Genomic DNA, 19161 nt, shown 5'->3' with positions numbered 1-19161 from the left:
CACAGTATGGAAATATGCATAGTATAATTAATCCTAACTACTTACACTATGGTGCTTTTGGTAGTGCAAGGTGAACATGGCAATGTGATGAGATGGACAATGAACTTAGTTATAGGCATGAAAGGAAGGAATGTCTAATTAACAAATTGCAATGGGATATGCTTAATAGTTCAAGGCGATACAAAGCATGTACTAACTTCAGTGTATTATGCTTGCCCCTTAGAATTCAAATATTTGAAGTTAAGTTATGATCTGCATATAATCTTCTTGTTTACATTATAAGTAATTTTTCCCTAATTAAGGTGAGCAACCTCTTGGTGCTTCTGCCACACATGCTAACATCTCTATAACATATGCATAGGATGAACTCAACAACGAGATTGTATTACTACAATCTTCTTGCTGCATGCTTAGTTAACCGCGTGCTTTCACTTGTCAGTTTCACTTGTTAGGTGAGTACAATCATTATCACTGTCTCTTCTCTCGTATATACAATGCATTGACATCCGTGTTTACCTAAGAAAAGTTGTAAAGCATGCACCTTGATTTCCTAGTACTAAAGGCACATTCCTGTAAGCTCACGTCCCGCTCTCCTTTATTTTATTTATTTAATATTCCCTAAATAGTGAAAAACAAATTGGAACACTTTTATACTTCTTGAAGGTTGATTCGTTTGAAAAGAAAATTTTGAAGCATTTTTAGTTGGGTATAAGATTTGAGTTTTTATTAGATGTTGAAAAGAATAATGTTATAAGGGCCAAAAGTAAGTTTATTTTGAAGCAAGGGAAAATTTGGTGTTTTCTATATATTATTATATACTTTTTGGTAAATAAAGATAAAAAGAGAAGGGGGGAGTCTTCTTCTTGGTGGAATCACACACCTCTCTCGAAATTTCTCTCCCTCTCTTTCTTGTTGACCCCGATGCCTCATTCCGCAGCCGTCGATCGTCGAGCCACCACGATCTTCCCGCATCAGTCGTCTAGCCCAGTCGTCATCGGTTGTTCGTCATGCGCCTGCCCACTTACGGCCTTTGAGCTCTAGCCGATGGATTTGTTGAGCCACGTACCGAAGGGTCGCAACACAGCCGTAGAGTTGCTGCTTCGTATCGCGCTGTGCCACTTTCTGCCACCTCTAGCCTCACCAAATCTGGAAGATGAGGTTAGTTTTAGGTTGTTCGATATGTTTTATGTTTCTTTTAATTGAAGATATATATTACCCAGCAGTCTTTGGCTTCGAATGACTAGTTTCTATCATGTCTTAGTGTTAGATTGAAGACATGTAATGTTGTTTAGTTGTTGTCCAGCGGGTTCCATAAGGTTTTTGTCGAGATTTAGGTGATTAGTAAAGGTGGAATTATTAAGATGTGAAATAGAGTTTTGGGTAAAGATTTGCTTATGTTAGTTGTATGTTTTGAAGAGTTTCGACTACCCATTTAGTTTCAGCTTTGATTTTGCTTTTCCCATTATAATTCATTGTTAGATGTGGGGTTTTGGAAGATTTCTTATCTTTAAAATTGAGAGAAGAAGAAGAATTGTGAAACTTTAGTGCGAGAGAAAACAAGGAAAGTGCAAGAAAAAGCTTCAGCATGGCAGATTTTTGGTTCATTTAATAAATCTTTGGTTTTCTGTTGATTTTGAGCTACACAAAAAGAATTAGAAGGTAAAGTTTATCACGTTTGAAAGCTAATCCAATTTATAATAAATATTATGAAGCATGCTTGAGCAGATTCCGATGAGAAATTTATGAAAATAGAAAGAGAAGACATATTACAGGTTTCGTGCGTGAATCTGCGAAGACTCTGTTGTGTTGAGTAGTTAGAAGTGTAGAAGGGGAGTTAGGATCTCTATTTTATATGGTTGTAAAACTTATTCAATGTACTACAATTTGTATGAAGAAATTGTGAGCTAAATATGATTGGAAGTAAGCTCAATTTCATAAACAAGTCAGGGGATAGCAGAAGACTCTGTTTTTTAACTCTCTCTGTTTTGGGCCATTTATGTAGCAATCTGTTGAGAATCCTATATTTTCTTCCTTCAGGTAAATTATAGAGGACATTAAAATAAAGATTTGGACATAAAGAACACTCATTTTGGTTAAGTATTGGAAGACTTATGATCATTTGAAGTTCATATTGCGAATCTAAAAAATTTTGAGAAATGTGTTGTCGAGGTGATTTTGATATGGTTTTAGATAAATTTTAGTGGGTCCTCTCATGTTTGGGTGTTTCTAACCATGTTTAGTTTTTAAATTCGAAAGATGTGATTTCTATGAATGTTAGTTATTACCCTTAAGGCTACAAGAATGTGTTTCTGTAGCGCCACCTACAGTTGTCAGGGGATTCCGGGGCTGAAAGAGGCCATGACTGAAGATCCGAGAACCTGAGCCTAGGTGAAGACATGGATGGAGGATTGTGATATGGCTTCGGGCCTAGCTTAACCCATGGTGGATGGCTCTTTGTGCACATAGGAGCGGTATGTTGCTACCGTGGTATGTGTTAAGTATGTGTGAGCTCCGTTTGACCGCGTGTTTCTTTGTCGATATGGAGCACGTGTGACCTATCCTTGGGTCGTATTCTTAGTATCCTATCATGGTTGGGTTGGATTGGTTGGATCAGATTGGATAGAGGTTGTTATCGTGGCGGGTACTAAATATGCGTGAGCTAGTTTTGGCAGCATGATTTTTGGTCATGTGGGAGCTATCTTTAGCCGTATATTTAAATGCCTTGCCATGGTTGGTTTGGATACAGGTTTGTTGGCCTTACTTATGGTTTGTGGTAATATATGATTCTAATGTTTTAATTATCATTTCGGTGTTGATTTTATAACTAAACCGTTAAATGTATGTTTTATAAGTTTTCAAGAAAAATAAACAAAATTGCCACTCACTAACTTTCAACTCGTGTTTTCAATATTTTCTCCCCTCTAGGTAACGGTCAAGGACCAAGCATTAGTTGTGCTTTCCTGTCAGTGATTGTAGTATCTCGTTTTGTAGTATGTATATACTTTATGTATTTTATTCCATTATTGGGTGATTAGAAGAAGCGGTAGTCACGATGAAAATTTGAGTCATTAATGTCTCTTATTAGACTATTTTTCCTTTGCAACTAATTCGTAGTTGAATATAAACTTTGTTTGGGACTCTGGATTATGTTAGATGAGTATGTGGTGAGACACACTCGAGGATATTTGAGTTTTTGAAAAGTATAGAAGTGTGTCTTTCTTCTATTTTCCAGGTATGGTTAGTTCGTTTTTCAGGGGAGACTCTACCGAAATTTTTATAGAATTTCTTGAAGAAGGTTTTACTAATCCTATTTATGGAAGGAATGAATTTAAGGAGTAGATTCACACCACGATCTAGGTTAGAGGGGAAAACTTAGAACGAGGTGTGACAATTCCCTTACTCAAAAACTAATCAGATATATTAATCATGGTTAATAGAAGAGAGATGAAAGAATGGAAGAACAAATGCATTAGTACTATAAATAAAACTTTAGGTCTTTCGACCATAGAGAACATTTTACATAGCAATACAATGTAAAGAGAAAGTGGGATACAAAGAAATGCCTCGAGCCTCAAAATGTGACATCTCGTACTCCTCGACTCTGATTTTTGCCTATTCTTGAAGGAAATGGAAGAGGGGAACATTATCTCTCTCTTTTATTCTAATCTCACACTTAAAACTCCAAAAAAGAAGAAATGATGAACGATATGAACTTTCTCTTCAACCAAAATTGCTCACTTAGTTCTGAAGTATAGGTCACTATTTATATGCGAGAACGGATGTAACAGGATAGCCTATGCTTCATTAATGCCTCTGAAAAGATGTATAAGCACTGCACAAGCGTCATCTCATCCTTTCTTCTAATAATACAGCCAACCCTCTACTAGTGCATCAACACGCTTAGCTCGATTACTTGTCGCCCTATTGATTGTATGTGTCTTCTTGCGTAATATTCTTATCGTCAAGCTTCTACTTTATGCTTATATCCTGTGATAAAACATTAAAAACGTGATAAAACAAGGATGGAGTTCTTTTGCACAACATGATACACGAGTTAATCAAATTATATACTTTTTCCTTTCTTTTTTTGTTATTATGCGATAATACTTTATTATTTTTCATAAAAGGCTACAATAACTTGTATTTCTACAAGTTATCAATTGCATGCCATTACTAAGCCTACAGTGGATTCAGCTGCTCAAGTAGTGAATCCAGTCGGGGTAAGAGGGTTGTATAAGATGTAAGGCCCAAATCGAAAAAGGGGAGTCCTGTTGAATAAGCACTTGATAAATGGATTATTTTGGCTAAATGTAAATTTGAGGTGTTTTGCAAAGAAGGTTGCATTTTAGGGAATGACGGCCGAGGTGTAAGTTTGTTGCAGTAAAGTAGACGTTTTGTTATAATAGAAGTTAAGCATTCTATTGCGGTAACAGGAAGCGAAGTTAGGAAAAAGAAGTTGGCATTTGTAATCTATCGCGAGAAGAAGAAAGCGAAAAATAGTTTAGCTTCTAAGGTGATAAGATTAGCATCTCAAGGGAATGTCCAATCTTGAGTTGACAATTGGCTATGTGTTAAGTTTAGATTAATTGCATGGCTCGATAAGGAGTAAGACGATACATGTAAATTTATAAGTAGGAACTTGTAGGTAAAGAGAGCTTTGATGGTGATTAACCAGGTTAAAGGATTAGTATAAATAAGACCTACGAAATCAAAGAAAGAGTGATTAATTGGAGAAGTTGCCAAGGAAGAACTAGGAGTTGAGTTGTTGCTGAATAAGCTAAGCTAGAAGAGGAAGTGAGCTGGGTGCTAAAAAGGAAGGAAACTGAGTATTTTTTGAGTGACTTTTGTAAACTAAGTATTCTTGTGAGAGTGACCTTCAAAAGTAAAAGAAGTATGTTGTGAATATTTTTTTAAAGAAATGTGCTTAACGTATTCCTTTTGAGTTTGTGGTTATGCATAATGTGTCATGTATATCTATGTATTATTTTGTTTCTATTGATGTTGTTGTTTGAAAATAAAAAACTATTGATTCCTATATGATGATTGTGATGCTTGTGTGCGAGTAAACCATTATCCTTATTCCTATCGAGTGAACAGTTGTTATGTGGTGTGCACATAATGTGTAAAGGAGTCGTGTAGACGACCTATGCAACAAGAAGTGAATCAAGAAAATTCCAAGAAATTATGGATGGAGTGAACATCACAGTAGTCTAAATGCAGGGTGCTCGCGAGAGTGAATCCGTGTAGTGTTGGAGCAAAGAACGACTCATATTCTTGGTGGAAATTAATAAGAAGCTAATGTGAGATTTATTTGATTTATGAAATGAAAATGAATTTATGTGATTGTATAGTATTCCTGAAAAAGGTATTTCTAAAAGGTTTACTCACTAAGTATTTGACATATGTGTTAAATTTCCCTTCCCCACGTGCTCACATGTTGACGCCAAGTAAAGAAGGATAAGATGAGTTGCTACATGGGAAAGCTAAGCAAGCAAGTTATGCTCTTTTACATTGTATTCCCTTGTAATAAGAGATTAATTATACTTCTAAACACTTTGAACGTCGAAGGCTAAATCTCAGTTTTGTGAAGGCTAGGCTAGGTGTTTAAGTCTAAGATTTACCTCGGTAATAAAAGATGTTGTGTTTATGTATTTTCGTCTGCATATTCTGTGTTTATTGCTGGGTGGTTAATTGCTTATTGCTGGGTGGGATTTTTCCGCTACGTTGAGTTGAGGTCTCTTGAGTTCAAAGTTAGAGCTCTGCTTTGAGATTGGTAAAAAAAGTTGTTCCACTTACTAGGCGTTTAGTGTTTATCATGTGGTGTGATACGCGTTGAGTGTCTTAGCAGCATGCCTCCATCTGGTCGCATAAAGTGACTTTTGGGATGAGATGTGACAGAAGAAGAGTTATATGATAGAGTGGCACAAAGGTTGATAGATGGTCTGGCACCAGATCTAGAGAAGTTTAGCATAGAGAGGTTGAAAGCTTTGGGGGAAGAGGTCTTTTACCGAGACAATATGTCCAGAAGAAGCTGAGAAGTGGCTTAAGTAGATAGAAAAGTATTTTAGGGTGATGTGATGTCTTGAGGATAAGAAAGTGAACTTAGTCCCATTTCTACTTCAAGACTAGTGGATATTGAAGGAGTATAGGCATGGTGAGTTAAGTTGGGACAGTTTCAAAGAGGTGTTTAAGGATAAGTTTTATACAGAAACTTATCGCAAAGAGAAACATGATGATTTTTTGCCCTTAATGCAAGGCAAGATGACAGTGGGAAAATATGAAAAGAAGTTTAGAGAGTTGGCAAGTAGTCATTGATAGTAGACTCAGAGAAATGTAGTTGTTGGTGTTTTGAAAGAGGTCTTAAGTAAGAAATAAGAATGTCAGTGACGATGAGTGGCACATAGTGTAAGTTCTTATAGCTAGTAGAGATAGCAATGTGAGTAGAGAGCATTGCATGTAGAGAAGAGTTTAGAGAGCAGTAAGAAAGAAATAAATATTACGAGTTCAAAGCAATTGACTAAAGGTGGCAAAGAAGTTGATGAAGAAGACAAGGAAAAGAGTAAGAAACTAAGAAGCAAAGGAAAACAATTAATGAAAATAAGCTACACAGGATCATTCTAAAGTGGCACTCTCAAACGTTAGTGTACTAAGTGTGGTCGAAGGTGCACAGGAAAGTATCGAGGAAGTTTAATTATCGTAAGGAATGTCAAGAAAAATAATAATAAAGCATTGAGCAACAAGGAGTGGTGTCTCACTCAGTTCATTAATCGATGCCAGGAGGACTAAGTTTGAGTAAAGGAAAGCAGAAGGTGGAATTTTGAGGACGAAATTCTTAAAGGAGGGGAGAAATGTGAAACCTGCGATTTGAAACAAGGGTTGAGAGGAAGGAGGTTGTAGATATTAAGTTTAAACGTTAGACATTTTGAAGAAAACAAGCGTTCTAGCAAGAAGACACGAGGAAGGTATAGTTAGGCGTTCTTACTAGGCTATGTGAGGAATAGCTGAGTTTTAAGCTAGACAAGGAAGAAAAGTTGGAAATGTATAATGACATGTTAATTTTAATTTGTAAACAAGTTACGTGTTAGGTTAAGGTTAAATATGATTAGATGAAATATTAAACTTACAAGTATTAGTCATGAAGAAGGAGCTGGCAAGCTAAGGTGAGTTTAAGGATGACTAATCTGATTTAAGATTAATATAAATAGGCTTTGTAAGCTCTAGGGAAAAGTTATAAAGAAGCTCTAAGCAAAACTCTGTCAAAAGAAAAACCAGGTGAGAAGAGAAAAGAGGGTAAGTCGGGCAATAAGAAGGGAAGGAAGTGTTTTAAGTTTTTGTGAGTGATTCTTCTAAAAGAAAGAGCAAAGCTTTCTAAGTATTTCTTTCAAAGTCACTTTATGTTATGTGCAATATTATGCATGTATAAACTAGTTTATGTTTATAAAGAAAAGGATGACTCTATGAAAGTATGTCCTACGTTAAAGTGTTTCATATTATGTTACTTGTATGAAATGTTTGTATGCGAGTAAACCATTAACTTTATTCTTATCAAGAGCTAGCTATTATGTGAACATAAGAGTAAAGACTGCCTTGTGTTGAGTGATCTGCTTGGTAGAATGATGGATGAATGCATTGAGTGGTCCGTGTTCAAGTTTATCGCCTGAGCAACTAGAATTGAATGAGGGTCCATAGAGATACTGATGGTGAAATGAGAATCATCACACTAGTCTATGTGTTAAGGAAGTTCAATGTCCTGGTGAGAGGAATGAGTGGAGGCTAATGTGATTTGTGTTATTTAACGAGTGATAAGGAGTTAAGATATTTCTAATAATGAGAGTTTATATTGTATGATTGTTTTTCCCCAAAAGATTTTTCTAAAATATCCCTGATCGTTTCTCTTCCCCGGGTAAGCGAAGAGAGAAGGCCACGTTGTGAAGGTGAGCTATAAGGCATTGTGCTAGACGTTAAGAGTTGGACAAAGCATTTAAGTTCTAGAGATTGAATTTTAGTTTCGTTTAAAGAATTACTTATATTTGTATCAAGATGTTTAAGGAAATTATTATTAAAGTTCTTAAGTTATTTCAAAGTTTGAAATGTTATTATTATTTATTGCCAAACATGTCCTTAAGAAGGCAAAAGCTAAGATTACTTTTGAGCGTTCTGGCACTTCGTAAGAGGTGTTGGAGCTAACTAGGTTGCGTCCAGGCTTGTGAAACACGAGGGGATGATGCGTTTTGGGTGGGGGTATGACAGGACATTTCTAGGATTATAAAGGGGTTTGGTTGGTAATGTTAAAAACTACAATAAGAAATCAAAGAACAATAAGAACTACTTGATCAAGTACAATCTTCTGAGGTTTCCTCATGCATTTCAGGTATTACTGACTACTACCATACTTAATTGTAATGGTTTCTTGTTTCTGTTATTACCATATTAATCACATTTATCACTCATTGTAGGTATGGGCATACGAGTTCGTATCATCGTGGCTGGGAATGATGTAACTCAATTGAATTTGAATCTCATTCTTCAATTCATGAGATAGCATTACCCACTAAAACAATGCTATAAGAGGTTTTTGAGTCTAGAAAGGTTAGTAGACAACATTAAACATTAAAGGCATGTCAAAATATGCATGTAACTAACTATACTGAGTTTTTACATGCAGTTAGTAATCATGTCTCACCTGATTATGTCAGAGAAAAACAAACAGTATAGGGACACTCCAGTTGAAGGACTGAAGTTGAGACAAGTCCATCAGACTCGTACCACAATGAGAACGTTAATAGTCATTCTTGGGAATCTGATGCCTAAGAGAATCCATCATTTGATGAGTCTGATGCCCACAAGTCAATTGCTTATTGGTGAGATGCCAACCTGCTAGATGACGTGTATGATACCCACCAAAAAGATAATCACCAATGAGGTATAAAAGGGATAAGAGCCCTACACGGAAGGCTTAACAAAGACCTTAAACTTAATTTAATTAGAAACAAAAAATATCAGTACATAGGAAATAGTACAGAAACATATCCTAAATTATTGTAAAGCTAAGCATGCTTCATAAAAAAAATACATAAAAGAAATATAAAGGACTACTTACGTCGTTGACAACTTTGTATCTGTCAATCACTAAATTGTGGCACCACCATTTGGAAACCTTCCTATTCTCTAAGAATAAAATTTTGGTTTGTGGGAACAAAAAATTGGAAGAGAAATTTTGAGAGAAAATTTTTATTTTTGTGAATCAATACACAGAGTTCCCAGAACGCTTCTATCGATGTTTTTCATACAGTTTACTTCCTATTCTTCAGTCAAAAAGCATCTTCTTCAATCAAGAATAAGGAAGTTAGAGAGAATATGGAAACATGGGAAAACCACCAATGTTCCTTATTAATTTAATAAATTAAATGAATAATAATTATATTAAAATAATTAGTTCATTCATTAAATCATATTTAATTAATATTTCATTTAAATCATATTTAAATGAATATCTTTCACATAACTTATAGTTTTAGTTTAATTACTTTAATTAAATCCAATTAAATTAAACTACTAATTAATTCTCTGATTACTTAATTTCTAAATTAAATATTCTATATTTAATTTAAGGGAAATTTACATAAATGTAACAATACACTAAACTATTTACGGCCCGTGTAACAAAGCCCATAAAGTTAGCCATTTTTTAAATATTCCAGGTTTGCCTTTCTCTTCCTCGCGATTTCTCTGCGATTTCTTTTATCTCTTTCTCTTCGATTTCTTTCTTCGTCTTTCTTCTTTTCCTCTTCTTCTTTTTTTTTGCGATTTCTTTTCATCATCTTTCTTTTTTTTCAATTGTTTTTTCACGTCGTTAAATTTTTCCATCGTATTTCTTCTTTTTTCACTGCGATTTCTTTCCAACGTATTTCTTCTTTTCTGATTCTGTGATTTCTTTCAACCGTCTTTCTTCTTTTTTGATTCTTTTTTACATCATTTAATATTTACATCTTCTTTTTTTCTGATTCTTTTTTACGTCGTTTAATCTTTCCATCGTCTTTCTTCTTTTCTTTTTTGTTACACGTTTACATTTGAGTAATCAAATCTAAATGACTGTGTATAAGACAAAGAATCTTGAAAAAAAATCTTTTAGATTGGAGTAGCCAAATGTAAACGATCATGTAAAAAAATAAAAGATTGTGTATAGAGAATCTTGAAAAAAAATCATTTAGATTGGAGGAACCAAATGTAAACGATCATTTAAAAAAGTAAACGATCGTGTATAAAACATCTTGAAAAAAAATAATTTGGATTGGAGTAGCCAAATGTAAACGATTGTGTAAAAAAGTAAACGATCGTGTAAAGAAATCTAAACGATTGTGTACAAAAGAATTAAAAAATTAAAAAAATCATTTATATTTGGGTCTCCAAATCTAAACGATCGTGTAACAAAATTAAATTATTGAATTAAAAAGATAAATTGTAGTCATATCTAAACGATTGCGTATAAATTGTAGCCATATCTAAACGATCGCATATAAATTGTAGCCATATCTAAACAATCGTGTATAAATTGTAGCCATATCTAAACGATCGCGTATAAATTAAAACCATATATAAACGATCGCCTTGTAACCATATATAAACGATCGCGTATAAATTATAGCCATATCTAAATGATCACGTATATATTGAACCATATCTAAATGATCACGTATAAATTGTAGCCATATCTAAACGATCGCAAATATATTACGCGCGCGTTATTGACGACGTGGTTGACGGGGCATTTTTGGTATTTTACACGGTGAGCCTTTGGGCTTTTTCCATTTTTTGAATTGTTCTATACAGTGTAAATATTTTGCTGCTTTTTTATATTCTTGAAATGACCCCTTAATTTAATATAAATTTGAATCATATTTGAATAAAAAATTCTCTCATAATCAGTCCTAATATGTATCATATCCACATTAAATTTTAACATATAGTTTTAATACGAATCTAATTCACATTAAATTAATATTTGAATTTCAAATGTTTTTTCCTCTCATAAACTAATTTTAAATCATATCTAAAATTAAATTTATATATTAAAGTCTAATTAAAATATAAACTTTATATTATAATGTATTACCATACATTATATTAATTCTTAAAGTAAATTTGAACATTTCAAATCACAACCAATACATATAAAACTCATTACCCTTTACGAGCTAGAAAGGGGACCTAATAGACCTACAAATCAGAAGCTAGAACGATATGAGATTAATTGGCAAATTAAACTCGATAACCACATAAATCAATATTCGTTAACTATGTGTCCACTCCACTAAAAACTCACAACTGAACTCTTCTCAGCGTAGATATATTTCTGTGTCCATAGATATAGACTAATAACAGTATGTTAGTCTGTAACAGCCCGAACTTTTAAATTAAGTTAAAGTCATTACTCAAAAGATAAACATCAAAAGACACTTTTTGGAGAAGATGATAGCAAAAATCTTTATAAAATTAATATCAATAGATTAACAAAAAATATAAGATTTTAAAAATTAACAAAAATAATTTGAAAACGTGACCCGCGGGTTCTAACAATTTTAAAGAACTAAAAACAAATAAATAGGACAAATCTTTAAGTAAAATGGTTAAAATTTAAAAATACTGAAAGACATATAAATGAGTGCGAAAGCTGAATTGTGTCCCCATATGGCATGCCACGGATCCCTCGCTGTCGCTCGCCAGCTTCTTAACTCTTCTCAGCGTAGATATATTTCTGTGTCCAGAGATATATACCAATAACAGTATGTTAGTCCTTCACAAGTGTTCATAACACATGTTTGGTCAAATTACCATTTTACCTCTAGGTTACCTCTAGACCTTAAATATCAAAGCTCCTCAAATGAACAACCTATTTATTGTTCAACCACTAAACAAAAATTCCTCTCATGTTATAGAGATGGTAGAATCCTTTGTTCAAGTCCTGGAGATACCGTTTAAGGAAACACTCATCTACTTACTCTAAAGTCGAGAATGAGTGAATTCTATCTTGTGTGATTATGTTCCCAGCTCCCTACTCAATCTTGTCCCCAAAATGATAAGCATATTAAGTTAGCAACCTGACCACTCTTACCTATACAAATCAAAGAACAATCCCTCACGAACAGGGATTCATAATACACTTAGGATTAAGACTAAGTTACCTAGGTCATCCTAATGAAATAAAAATCTAACTCGTTAATCAAGTTACATTTAGTGGCTACTATTTCATCGTCCGATCTTATGAAAACTCATTATATAGGATACCCTCACTCGCATGTCACGTACATAAACATGTTGGATCATTGTGTTTTTATCAAATACAAAGTGAGTCATACCTATAGTGTTACCAGGATAAGGTACCCAACCTTATCCCTATATTATAGACCTTGTATGTCTCTACATACTGTTCAAGAATCATCAAACAACTTTGAATGTTATTTTATTGGATTTATGTTATTAAGAAAAAACTAATAATATAATCAATAACGCTTATTAAAATTATAATAAAAACACTTTATTAATAACGATCAATGGATTACATTTTCTATCTACGAGTTTTAAGACATAAAATCCAAAAGTATCCGAGTGTGAAATACCCACCACCAAAATCATGTGAGAGCCATTACTACTCGTGCAGTTCTTAATGACTTGGTGAAGAGAGTATGGAAGGTTAAGCACTAGTTGGGTGATATTCAATTAGATTTAATTGTAATACAATCTTACATGAGAAAGATGAAATTCAGCTTGCAGAACATAGTCATTTTAGTAACTAAATTCTATCAAGGACATGATATGTTCAGTATAATTGTAAGCTATTTGGTTACTCGATACTCACTACACCCTACTAGAGGATCATCTGTTGGGTATCGTGCACCAAGTATGCCTGTTAAAATAATATTAATTGATTTTGTAGATTTCGATCGTATGTCGAGCATCATACATCCAGGAATCAAGTAAAGACGATCTAGTGGCTTTTATGGATTGTGAATGTGAGAACTAATTTTAGGGGGAAAATGGATAAATTCACATGGTGTTGTCACAAGAAAAATGCACGTTTTCATTCACATTGTTGAGATTGTGTGGGCCTGTGTTATTTGTGATCTTGAAAATGTGAGATATTATATGCTTGAGAAGGTTTAAGACATTATTTTATAAATAGGATATTGTTCGCACCGTCATATTTATTTAAACTATGTATTATTTAAAACAACCTTGTGCTTTTACTGTTTCGATCTATATGGATTAAGGATGTGATCTAAGATTCATCAGGAATTGTGGGAGGATATAAATACAGTTGTTTTCATTTGCTCAGCGGTTGTGAAAGTTCATAGAAAGGAAATTCATATTGTGTAAAGTGTGGGTGTGCATAGATTGGAGATTACGTGTAAGTGTTAATGTGTTTCCTTTACGTCTTGGATGTGAATTAATTTGAAAAGCACATAGTACATATCATCCCTGTGAAGATCGTGTATGAAGACATAGAACATACAGTACACTGATCGGATGATTGACGAGAAACTTGATCAAGGGGGATATCTACATTAACAACATACTCTTAATTAGTCTAATGATCGAGACACTAATTAAGGAGAAGATTTTATCTGACTAAATTATCTTTATATTTGGTCTTGATATGAATTCATAATCTGTTTGAATTATCATCACTGTATAGAGTAAAAGTTACACTATAAACTCTATACTATCTATCATAAGATTGTACTTATGATCAGATTATTAAATTGATAAAATCTCCCATCATAGGTTGAGAACCCCCCAAACATAGATGTTGTGTCATTGAATTGGGTTAACAATAATGTCGTGTGTTACTACTATCTCTACTATTTTCTCTACTATATGTATCTACTATTGTATCTACTGTTGTTAAAGAGCATTATAACTATCCAGTTGCGGTTGTTGATTGTTTCACTGTCTTAACACACTCTAAAAGAAATGAGATATTTTTCATATACGAGCGTTTCAGAAGGAACCATTTGTACAAAAAAACTCACTTTAAATCTCTTGAAGGTGCAAAATATCTCCAATTTGACCTTTGATAAAGTAAATTCAAGTTTTTTAGCTAAAATCATCCATGAATAATAAGAAACAATTACTCTTACCGAAAGAACTTAGTGCGATTGATCCATTAAGATTAGTGCTAACTAACTCTAGTGGTTTATTTTATCTGGAAGATGATTCTTGTGGAAAATTCTTCCTCGATTCCTAGTCATAAACACGACCTTCACAAAATTGATTTGGATGTTTGACATATGACAATCTTTTCACCATGTCATTTTTTACTATTACTCAAACTATCAAAGTTCAAACGTTGATCAAGTCTCAATTGCCAAATCTAAGATGCATCTTTCAGCCAATGACTTCAAATATTTAGCAACATCTATTTACATGTTTAATAAAAATATTATATCCTTTGTCATTTGTAGTTCAACAGGCATATTATCATGATTATTCCTTTTCAAAGTCTATAATCTTTCCCTAAAATATTAGCCTTTCTCTAGAAGTTGTTCCAAACATGAAATGTTGTTATTTATATTAGTCACATAATGAACATTAGAGCTCAACTCATGCTTCCCATTCTCTAGTTGGATTAAAACCTTATATTTTTCTTTAATAAGAATTTTTTTGATATTCCCTAGTATTATATTACCACCAATTGATTCATCAAGTTCCACGAACATCAACTTACTTCCGCATATGTAATTGTCTACATCGCTGTCAAGATACCATGCATATATGCTTGAAGCAAAGATGACTTGTTGCTTTCATCATTTTTCTCCATATAATTTGAATTTTCAACTTTATCTCTCGATTTCTAGGAATAATGGTCAAATTGATGACAATTTTAACAATAAACTTATCTTTTAATTACCATGATTTTCCTCAATTTGACATCGAATAATTATGTTTTCGATGACCTCTTCATGATTTTGAGTTTAAATTACATTCATTAATTTTTTTTTGACTGAAGTATTGTCCACCTCACCTTCTGAAATCACCACATCCAAATGTTACCATAATTTTTTACCCTGATTGCTTTTTTTTTTTTTCTTTTTTATCTTCTTTATCTCTTAACTAGAACTTTGATTAAAAGAGTTCCCCAACTGTCAGTTTGTTCTTGTTGATAATCTTCTCTTCATGGGCCTTCGTAAGTTGATCAAAGAACATTTTGTACTAAAATCTTTTCATCTAGTGAGTGAATTATATTTTCTACTACCTGATCAGTATTTACTATCTCAACATATCTCTTCATTTTGACTCGATCTACTTTGATCCTTTATAAGTATTTTCTAAACTTTGTCACGCTTGAATTGCAGCAATTGCTCTTTAAATCTTCTCAAGATTTGAATGATCAATGGATTGATGAATAATTGAACAAGCTTTTTGGTCTTTCTTTCTTATATTTTGAAAAGGTCTTCATTTAGCTTGATTCAAAATTGCATTTCTTTCTTCTTCATAATCATCATTAACAATGTATTTGTTATAATTAATGTTGGAATGTGGTTTCACTTTTCCTTTATTAGTTATTTACTTAATTATAGGTAATTATATGGATTTGGGATGTTTCGGTTAGGATATTCCTAAATTCCTCAAATTAATGATGGTTTGGATGTTTGTTATGATATGCTACTATTTTGGAGAGGTTTGGAGTATGACATTCAATTTTGTTTAGATTATTATATATGGTTGCATGATGATTGACAGTGTTGGAGTTCTTGCGTGATTTTGCATTATTGGAATATATATTATTGTGAGTGGTAAAAGTTCATGATGTACTTTCAAGAACTAACGTGGGACAATACAATATTCTGAACATTAGAGATTGATTAGCTATTCAAGGATGTTTGAGGCTAGGATTGCAAGTGGTCAATGATGAATAGGGAGTAATCCTATTAATGTTATGATTATTGTTTTTGTACAATATATAGTTCTGATTGTTGAGTCACGTTGGTTCATGTTTAGCCTGTTGTACCGTTAGTCATAACATTGTAATGATCAATTATCGTGCGAGCAATATAATCTCTCTTATCATGGGTCTAAGACCTCCAAGATGTAGATGTTGTGTCATCGAATTAGGTTACCAAAATTTGTTGTGTTCTCTGTGCTTTTATGTGCTTCCATACTTGTTCTTTCTATTATTAACTCCCGATACAACAATTACTAAGTATGTATTTTCTCAGTATTTTTAGTTTAAAACTTGACTCTCATTTTGAATTGAACTCAAGTTGTGTATTCTTTCTTCCACGCACTTGTTTGCTTTAAACAATGCAAAAACAAATCCTATTTATAGGTTCTCAATGGATAGTTTTAGATCCATTATTGAAAGAAACTTTGAATATAATATGAATTGAGTAGACAAAAGAACTAATTACATCTCGATTGGAAACAAATACACTTAAGCCAGATGATCTAATAAGGCTTAGATATGAAAACAATCAAATCTTGAAAGAACCTTAAAACCTTTGTATACTCAAATTGTAGTTGCAAAGTAGCTTCGTATAAGTATTGTCTTGAAGACGAATATTCGCTCTACATGGCTTTCAAGCATATTATAGCATGGGGTACAACGACTAACTCTGTTAGAACAATAAAGCCTTAAACTACTTAGATATTGGAAACCTCTTGGATACTTCGTAGCTCATCTTAATAACAAAGGAAAGAAAGATGGTAGAGAACTTCTGAATCTTTTGGAATGAGATAAAAAAGTCATCGACTAAATTGCAATTTTTATATGCTAACAACTTAGTAAATAACCCTCCAAAATAAAAATAAATTCAAATAAAGATAAAAATTAGAACAGATGTAAAATTTAACGCAATTTATTAATTACTAAGTGACTAAAATCAAACATAACTCATAATTTTTAATTTAATTTGAAGTTTCTATGTTTCAATATTCAAGAATTTTCATTTTCACTCGCTATTTATATATATATATATATATATATATATATATATATATATATATATATATATATATATATATATATATATATATATATATCCCAACACCGATAACTCACAATGAATACATGAAACTCATGTTAACTCCCATATTTTAAATCCATGAAAATACTGAATTCTCATTCTTTCATTACATACTTAATTAATTCATTTATAACATATCCAATAAACTTTTGTCCATGAAATAAGAGTAAAAGAAAAAGAGATAGTTTAAGCATTCAATCAACAAAATTATCATAATAATCAAAAAATTAACCATTACGTCAATTATTGGTTAATTAAAGCTAAATCTTTATCAACCAAACATACTAACCATTTCAATCTACCAAAAGTGTATTTCACTCTTAAATTCCTAGGTTTTTTTTTTTTTTTTAATGAAAGAAAATTATCTTATAATGTTAATTTCCATGATTTTTCCCACTTAAATTTGAATTGGCGTTTCCAAGTTTTTTCTTCCTCCATTTCCCTCTCTCTGAGTGACACAACATCAAAATATTATTTAATAACAATTAAAAGTACAATTTAAATTTTCTTTGTTTTTACTCTCTCCAAATTAAATTAAATTTTTCTACAACATAAGCTTACCTTTTTAATATGCGAGAAACATTGACTTCACAAGACTGCACAAACAAATTAAAAAAGAAAAGACCAATTTGATATAGTATTAACAAATGTTTTCATCAATAGTTAACGATTCCATTTACGAACTCTAACAAGAAAAAAAAGAATCCCCTCATTGACAAACAGGAAAACAGATGGCACAACAAAAATTGATAGCAAACAAAAAGCATCCCTGTTTGATAAAAGGAAAAAATAATAAAAAGAAAATTGAGGATTGATATAAGGAAAAAAGAAAAATTAAAGCCACAAAGCTCCAGCCTGTTTCAAAATAGGAACCAAATCCCCAGAAATATGAGTAGCCATGACTCTATCCAAACCCCCAAACAAGGTTCCTCCAATAAACACAGCCGGCAATTGCAAATTAACATTAGAAGATTTAGCAAAAGCCTCCAATTCCTTAAGCACTCCAGATTCATGTTCTTCATCCACTTCATACACCGCCGGATTGGCCCCCAATCCTAATAGAAGACGCTTTACCACATGGCTCATACAGCATCCTCTTCTAGCAAACACTATCGCCGCACTCTCCGACACTGACGCAACCACGTCCCGTCTCCTTCCTCCACCCTCGGACGGCATGGATGCTGATCCACCGACGCTGCCGGCCCATGGTGGTCTCATTGCTAATGTGGTTTGTTTTGTGTCAATCGATTGCCATGATCGGTAAGGGATTGCTTGGTGCATGATTTTAGATTTGTAAAGAGTACAGGTGTCGTTTGGAATAAATTGGATTTGGGAAAATGGTAGGGTATTAAATGGAAGAAGATAGGGGGAAGGGGGTGGGGCGTCAACGGCAGTTAGGCAACAATGGAAGGTTACGCGGAGTCTCCCTACTGTGGGCTCCACATTACGTTTATTGTGACTCGTTATTTTCTTTTCTTTTCTTCTTCTTTTTTTTTTTTTTTTTTCCTTTTTCCTTGTGTTTGGTTATGTGTATGTCTGACGTCTCTTTTGCTTCTTTTTTTTTTTTTTTTTTTCTTTTTCTATTTTCATTTTGACTTTTATTATTATTATTTATTTTTCTTGTTGCTTACTCTCTCCATTCCCAACTCTCCGACCTTCTTTTTGGTGTGAATGTACACCTTTACCCTTTCAGTTTTTATTTTTTTTATCGTATCAATATCTTCGTAAATTATCAAATCTAATTAATTTAAATTTCAAATTTAAAATTTGTAATTCATAAACCATTAATTAGTAACTCTTAAAAGTTTAAATAATTTTAAGCCATGTTTGATTATTTATTAGGGACTTGTTAGATATAAAATTAAAAGTTTCAAGTATATATTACCTACTTCAAAAACAATTATGCATTAAATATTATATAAATCCCAAGAACTTATCATTTTAGTTAGTTTCACTGTTACTCTTGGCTCTTTGATAACGTGTTTTCCTCAATTTTTATTTATCATTTTCAATTAAAAATGAATATTATATTATTTTAAGATACAAGAAAAACAAAGACTAATAAAATAATGAGACTCGGCGGTTAACAAGAAATTACCTAAGGAATATTGTCTTCTAGATCAACAACAAACAAATT

General features: G+C 32.7%; 1 protein-coding gene across 1 annotated transcript; it reads right to left on the bottom strand.

Moving 5' to 3' along the window:
* Positions 1–17633: 17633 nt before the first annotated feature.
* LOC103496008 (glutaredoxin-C9-like) lies at positions 17634–18371 on the bottom strand. The gene has a single exon (XM_008457724.3). It carries the CDS (start codon positions 18303–18305, stop codon positions 17859–17861), a length of 447 nt encoding a protein of 148 aa, XP_008455946.1. The 5' UTR covers positions 18306–18371; the 3' UTR covers positions 17634–17858.
* Between the last annotated feature and the right edge of the window lie 790 nt (positions 18372–19161).

This window comes from Cucumis melo, chromosome 11 (genome assembly GCF_025177605.1).
Source record: "Cucumis melo cultivar AY chromosome 11, USDA_Cmelo_AY_1.0, whole genome shotgun sequence".
Lineage (NCBI taxonomy): Eukaryota > Viridiplantae > Streptophyta > Magnoliopsida > Cucurbitales > Cucurbitaceae > Cucumis > Cucumis melo.
This window is presented reverse-complemented; position numbering and strand designations above follow the sequence as displayed.